Consider the following 7,450-nt stretch of genomic DNA (forward strand, 5'->3'; position numbering starts at 1 on the left):
TTGTATGAAAATTAGATAATGGAATATAGATTGAAATGTGCTATAATGTGGAATGAAGATTTTGATATCAGATCAAGGGAAAAAGGTATCTGGTATAGCACAATTCAGAGTCGTATTCCAGAACTCTGCTTAATGCGCAGTCCGGACTTGAATATGATTTAAAGCACGAGAAATCATACTCAAGTCCTTGCCATTAGGGTCGTATTTCCAGTGCTTGGAATCATACTCAAGTCCTGATTTGAGCATTGAGTATTACAGTTCTGGGATACGACTCTCAGTATCAGCCTCTTCGTTCACCTTGATTTGCAGAATGCGACTATGGTAGAAAAATAGTTGTCATCGCACTAAAGATGAGAATCGGATACGTTCTATTAAACAGTTTTGATTTCTTAATGAAAGAAAATACAATTCTCCTAATTGCGAGTTATGTGGAGTAGTGGAAGATGTACATCATTTGTTACTGAAATCTGGCACGAGCAACAGAGGGTGGCGTTGTTGAGAGACCTGCAGATTAACCGAACATCCTTAGGTGCTATAAATTGTATACCAAGGAATCTCCACACGAAACAGGCAAAGAGTCTGTTAGTATTAGTTGAATCGGTTTTCCACCAGCGCGCCGTTCAGGCATGTAAGCCATAGTTTAGGATACGATGGAACTGACACATATATTTTATAAAAGTTCCTAAATAAATAAAGATTTAAAAAAATAGGTATTCACTAGTATGACTAAAATACAGAATGAATATAACAGGAAAAATAAAACATTTTTTGTTATAGCAGTGAAATGGCGCTGACACAGCATATACATAAGTTCACCAAATGCGTGGTTTTCAGTCAAAACCAACGAGAGGGATTAAGTCTATGAGTTATTTGTAATTGAAAGGAAAGGAGGAGGGAAATTGTTCATTGATAATACATGTAACAAAGTATGAATAGTGTATCTAAAATAACCCATTCAATAAGTGTATGTGTGAAAATTATGTTTGTGAATATGTTTTAGTGTAATAAATCAAAGTAAAAATTTGAGGGTGACACAAATATGGGAATGAAAACTAATAGTAATAGTACAATTTCAACAAATTAGGCAGATTCTTGTTACGAGTAGGTGTTGCCGGTAAAGTGCTTTGAATTTGAGTTTATAAAAATTAGTAGTGGTGCGGCGGCAGTGCCATAGTGGCGCCACTGCACCGCTTCTATAAGCGTCCAATTTGAAGGCGCCCTTAGTTTTATTTTCCCCAGTTATCGGGAATTTAAGTACAAATGGTGCAATCATAAATTATAACGGGAATAGCCCGTTTACTGCGCTTGCGACGTACTCGAGACCCTGTTCCCGTGTGCGCTGCACATCTTGTATCATAAGTAAATCCGGCAGCATAAAGAATTGTCGCAGTTTCATTACAGAAATCCGCTTCTACTCCGTTCCTCGGTAATGTAAACTGAGTCTTACTGTTTACGTTTGTCGTATTATTTTGATATTCCTTCTCTTATTAACGATATTGTCTAAGAACATACTGAAAGATATGCTTTCTTACTTGGTAACTTCGGATGAGATTCTGAACTGCCAAGTGTAGTTTCACGCCCTCTGTATCAGTTTGCTTTTTCTTGTCCGCTGAAATTTCTGTGAAAAACATCATTTTTATTTTTCACATGTATATAGTTTCTTTTCGCTTTCGTACGGTGCGACTAACACCTCCGTTTAATAAGAGCGAGTAAGTAGAAGGGTTGTTACATTATTATTTTAGTTGTACAGGTTGTTGTTTACAGTTAGTTAGTTACAGCAAGTAGAGCTCCTTATGAAAGATTTCAGATTCAGATTAATTTATTTCTCAAATATAATATTACAGTATTAAATATTACCTAAACTCCATTAATATAAAAGGGTGTTTCAGCTTAATTAAAAACTAATATTCAAATTAATTTAAGTTTTGAAATGTTGAAATATTTTAAATACAATAAGTTTATACATTAGAAAGCTATGGTTATGGAAGAGCGGAGTCTCCTATCACAGGCATTGCTACGCTTAAAAGGAGACTCCTGATACTGTGATTATAAATAAACAGTAAAAGAAATAAACTTTTCATTATGTATTATTATATTATTATTATAATAATAAAACCTTATTAGATTAGTGTAAATTGCACTTCATGTCAAAGTATAAGAAATTATATTGAGATCGTCAAGCAAAAATGAAAATTATAGCAAAAATACACAACAATTAGAAAATTAACAATTATTAATAATAATATTGTTGCCATTAAATTACATATCACATATCATTTTCCATCAAGGATCGTTGTTAACAAATATACAAAAGTAAGTCAATGCGATAAAAATGAAAATAAAATAGAAAATACTCAATACCGTTACATTTTTAGGTCCGTAAATTCATTTACGGAGTATAAAGGATTTTCCAAAAAAAGATCTTTCCGTCGGCGCCTAAATGTTCCGTCAGATGGTTCAATTCTGAGAGTAGCGGGTAAACGATACGGGTAAGTAGTTCGTCCAGGATGTAGGTACTGCCACCTCGCCTATTTCTGCTGCTTCGCCAATTGTAATTTCACCAGCACACTTACCCTTCAAAACCGGAACGCAGTAATGCTCACATTACTGCTTGGCGGCAGAAATAGGTAAATACTTCCCTGGATGCACTCTTTCGCAAGGCTCCTGCTATACTATACATTATTTATTGCTACATGTTATGTATTTGTTCGCAGTGTGCAATCAAGAATATTTGCATTGTATTGTATTGATTAATGGCGCATGTGACGACCCGTGCTATGCAATGCGAGTGCTTCACGAGATTATGTGTACGTGTGCGTCCGTACACGGGGCACGGCGGACGTGCACACTTAATATTGTTTGTATGGCGCATCGAGTACATAACCAGAAATAGAGAAGAAATGTCATTTAATTTGTTTGAAAACCATTCTGCCATATCATTACTGTGACAACTGCGCTCCGATTGGCCAGCCCGAGTTCGTAACAATTGACGGGTGTCGTCAACTGTTTCACTTCAAATCGACCAGTTAACTTGAGCTTTGCTATAATGGGCGAAAATTGCAAAATTACATATTTAATATTTAATTACCGATGAAATGTGATTCCGTTTGTTTTGTAATTAGATGTTTTGCTGTTTTTCCCACACCACCGAAAAGAACAGCACGGCATTGTTAGAGATATTATCTTTGTTACAATAAATACAGAATATTTTTTGGAATATACGGAGACGTACACACAGGTCAGTAGTTGGCCTGTCCATATTTTAGTGCATACGGGAGTTGATATTTATAAGAGCTGTATCGCTAATGTGTTATCAGGAATATATGGCTCTTATTTCGTCTCTATTTCTGGTTATATAATCGATGGTATGGCGTTACCATACTTGCCTTAACACTATGCTAATACTTACAAAAACCAACACTTACCTGCCTTTTTAGGAGTGAACTCGTCCTCGTATTCATCTATCTTCAACGCTGAGCTCCCAACACTGTCGTAAAATCCGTCCCACGACTGAAACAATGATGACAGCTTTCACGGAACTTGTTTCAGTGCAAAGTGGTACAAAATTCCTTAGGTTACACTTGAAAAGGTTGTAAATCCTAATGAGCCGTGACCAGGTTCACGGCAACAAAATAGGATACTTCAGTCCGTAAAGAATTTATTCGTAATTTAATCGAAGGGGGAAAATAAGAGGCTGTAATAAAAAAGGTATATACTCGTATAAAAAACAGGTACAACGCTACAAAACACTCCCTATTTAAATACTAAATGTAAGGCAGACTTACCTGCCCCGAAAGGGCCGAGTTATGCGGTATTACAGATTGGTATTAAAACCGGCAGCAGAATCAAAATTAGACTCAATCGAAATTAGAGCAGTATTGTTCTCTGCCGCGATCGAGCAGGGAGAGGCGATGGAACGAAATAAAATCAAAATGGCGAGGCAAAGGAATTAAAGAACGATTAAATATTTAAAAACGTGGCCAGGAACCGGAGAAAACGCGATAAAAAGGTGCAATGACGATGTAAGGTCACACCCTTAGTATAATAAAGCCACATTCTTCTTCTTGTTGAGTCAATGACAAAAACCAATAAAAATAAGCATTATATTTCTTTGGCCCACTAAGAAGCCACCTCTATGCCCCTATCTGTTGCCTATAGCAGATCTTCAGCACAGTGGACATGAGAGCAAGTGAGATATACTTTGTGTGGGGAATCCGAAAGCATAATGGTTTCTGGTCGGGTTGATATATCCCCATTTCACCATATTGTCTCCACATCCGCCTGAGACGATTCAGGTACTAGCGGGCGTTACACAGACGCTCTATCGCGCGTGATACAGCCAATCATGCACGATTGAGCGTGCGTGTAAAATGTTGGAAGGAAAATGGAAAGACACTGCGCGTGCCAGTGTTGCCATGTGCACCGTAATTACGGTAAATGCACCGTACTCAGAATAAATTTGCCACCTACCGTCGACAAATGACAACGGTGACAAAATCTACCGTAATCCGCAGGAGCTGGATTTTTTTGTAGTTAAGGAGGTGCGAGATCGATGTGTGCGGTTAAATTAATAATAATCCGCTCCCTTTAAGGAAATCTTTTGATGCAGCAGTCTATTCAAAGGCATAGGCAAATATGCGTCAGTTTTAAGCCTGACGAGGAAATGTTGAAAAGATTAAATCAAATATTTATAAAAATGAAGAGATTGTATTTGATAATTGTTGTTTCATAAAAATGATCAGATTTAGACAAATTTTTACTAAGGTATTCCTATCCTCATTTTTCGAAATGTTCAGATTAATTTTTTAATTTTTTTCTTATTATAATTTTTATTCTAATTTTCCTTTGTAAGTAGTAAAAAGTAAATTATGCACCAAAATCATTGACTTACAAATAAATGGACGACGGGTCTAAAATATCCCAAGTCCACCTATTTAAACGTAGTGACATGTAAAGGAATATGAAAAAGCTAAAACGTTGAATTTAAATTGTAATGTCATCGCAGTACTGTCTAATTTTGCTTGCTTCGCTGTCAGTCGAACAAACGAAGACTAAAGCGTGAATGACGCTCTGTATACGATTTTAACGCCCTATAAGTTCGGACACTTTTTAGCGCGGACCCGACGTCCATATAATTGTAAGTCAATGACCAAAATGGTTTCTTTTTTACTAATATTTACTTAAGTTTATGATAAAGTAAGGTAATTAATTAACTTTCATAAAAGGTTATTATTACAAAGTTAAGTTACTTTTGAAAGTATATTACATATTAACTGCCTCCGTGGCCGAACGGTTACCATGCCGGACTGCCACGCACAGATCCCAGGTTCGATTCCCGGGCGGGGAGAAATATTTGTATGGCCTACATTTATTTCTCTCGTGAGTTTGGGTGTAATTTGTGATTGTCTATGTGTATGTCGATGGCACCCGCGACACAGGGTTTCCCTAGTGCGGGGCTATGTTGAGTGTGTGTGTGTGTGTGTGTGTGTGCGTTATATTATACCATAATTACACTGTTTTTTCCTGGCCCAATTACCGTAATTTCTTAGGATCTACCATATTTTACAAGCAGAAGAAGCACCGTCGGCCAGATTTTGGACATGGCAACACTGGCGCGTGCGCTCATCAGTCGCGCGCAGTGTTGCCAGATTAGGCGATTTTTCACCATTTAGGCTCCTTCGACTGCTGAGGCGACTCGGCGATATTTAGGCTATGTTTGAAATAAGAAAAGGCGATTTTAGACTAGTTACTTAATGAAATGTCTGAGGAATTATAAATTTGATTGGGGATTTTTTGGGGAATGGAGTTGTAAAATAACTTATTTGGGGGTTTGAGTATTTCCGTATTTCCACATGTGGGAAATTGGGGAAATAACAGAGTTCATATTTCCCCAATGTCCGGCAGCAAGCAGAATTCCCTTGATTTTTAGGGATTTTATGGCTTGGGCGAATATCGGCTACTTAACACATATAAATTGGCGAATTAACTTCGCAAAAATCTGGCAACACTGGTCTCGCGCGCGATCGCGCGTTCACAGGCTGTTTGTGTCGCTCTTCCACTTGTAATAAAAACGCACACGAGCAATCGCACGCGAAAAAACGTGGCAAACACACAGGCAATCGCGTGTGACTGCGCGTGCAATCCTACAAGCTCCTGATCACGCTCGATAGTGTCTGTGTAAATGGGGCTATTTCCATATTAACCACTGCAACTCGAGCCCGGGGGAAGACTTTCGGCTGGGGTAATTAGTAGCAGTGGAACTCCTTATGAAAGAGGTCGTCCAGGGAAGTACTATTTCTGCCGCCAAGCAGAAATGTGAGCATTACTGCGTTCCGGTTTCAAAGGGTTAAGGTTAGGGTGCTGATGAAATTACAGTCACATGGGACTTGGCAACTTATGTTTCAGGGGAACGCAGTAAAGCTCACATCACTGCTTGGCGGCAGAAATAGGTATTTCCCTGGACCACTTCTTCCATAAGCTCTAAAAAAGGTGAAATATAAAAAACGTTGTAATGTTAAGACTCACGGAATCGAGACTTCCTCTGTTACGAGCCCACTCCAAGTACTGGTTTTCGAGGAAATTTGCATTGGTCCCGCTCAAAAATGACTCTGCCTTTGACGAATGCCGCGTGGTAGGCTGACCATTCTGAATAAAAACATCGTTTGATACTAAAAATACGTCTTATAAGCAAGATAAGGTTGAGTTTAATCTTATGACAGCATGCTTTGCACTGTAAAGTGCTTATTACGTTTTGCACTGATAGATAAGAGGTTGCCTTCCATGCCGGTTAAGACGCACGCCACGAGAGTGGTTTGCACTTTAAACATTAATACTAAACTATTAATTTGTGTTAAAATAACATATTTTGTAAAAACATATTATGTGCAGCGTAATGTTCTTTTGTAAATTAAAAATATCGTATTCAATAACTTTAGTCATTATAGTGAAAAATAGGATGGTTTGCATTAACATGAGACATTAGAATTACCACAACATTGTTGACAATAGGGCAAACACGAAACTTGTTGGTGAACTTGAGCATCATGAGATTTCGCATTGCTACAGCCATCGTCGTCAGCACCTGTCTGATAAACAGCCAATGATGCTCAATAAATTTATGCTTTTCTATAATTAATAGTTCACTTCCAGTACAGTTCGAAAGTAAAATTTCTGTGAAAACTTGTAATGGGTTGTAACTATTTATAAACCTACCTAGTTGTTAGTTTCCCTAAAAATGTAAAATAAAATGAAATCATTTGCCTCGCTTTACATACATTCATCAAAGTTGGCTTGTAAATTTAAAAAAATCGTTGTTTTGTCTTGTGCTTTGGTTTGTAAATAAAATGACCTTCCCAATATCTGTAGTAGGTTAAGGTAGTAGGTATATATTTGTAAATAAATAAAAGTACCCAACTAATCAAAAGGAACTTACTTTCAAGAATAGTGGATG

The 7,450-nt window shown here is 37.5% G+C and overlaps 1 protein-coding gene across 1 annotated transcript in view; it reads right to left on the reverse strand.

Moving 5' to 3' along the window:
• LOC113237276 (2-oxoglutarate dehydrogenase, mitochondrial-like) overlaps positions 1 to 7,450 on the reverse strand; it is a 26,476-nt gene extending 19,026 nt beyond the window's left edge. The window contains exons 1-5 of the mRNA XM_026473666.1: positions 7,433 to 7,450; positions 6,989 to 7,085; positions 6,526 to 6,645; positions 3,426 to 3,510; positions 1,513 to 1,618 (exon numbers count right to left, since the gene is read on the reverse strand). Coding sequence (XP_026329451.1) covers positions 1,513 to 1,618; positions 3,426 to 3,510; positions 6,526 to 6,645; positions 6,989 to 7,069 — 392 coding nt within the window. The 5' untranslated portion in view covers positions 7,070 to 7,085; positions 7,433 to 7,450. The remainder of the gene's footprint in view (positions 1 to 1,512; positions 1,619 to 3,425; positions 3,511 to 6,525; positions 6,646 to 6,988; positions 7,086 to 7,432) is intronic.

The sequence above is a fragment of the Hyposmocoma kahamanoa genome, unplaced genomic scaffold (genome assembly GCF_003589595.1).
Source record: "Hyposmocoma kahamanoa isolate Upper Pololo Valley unplaced genomic scaffold, ASM358959v1 93, whole genome shotgun sequence".
NCBI classification, from domain to species: domain Eukaryota; kingdom Metazoa; phylum Arthropoda; class Insecta; order Lepidoptera; family Cosmopterigidae; genus Hyposmocoma; species Hyposmocoma kahamanoa.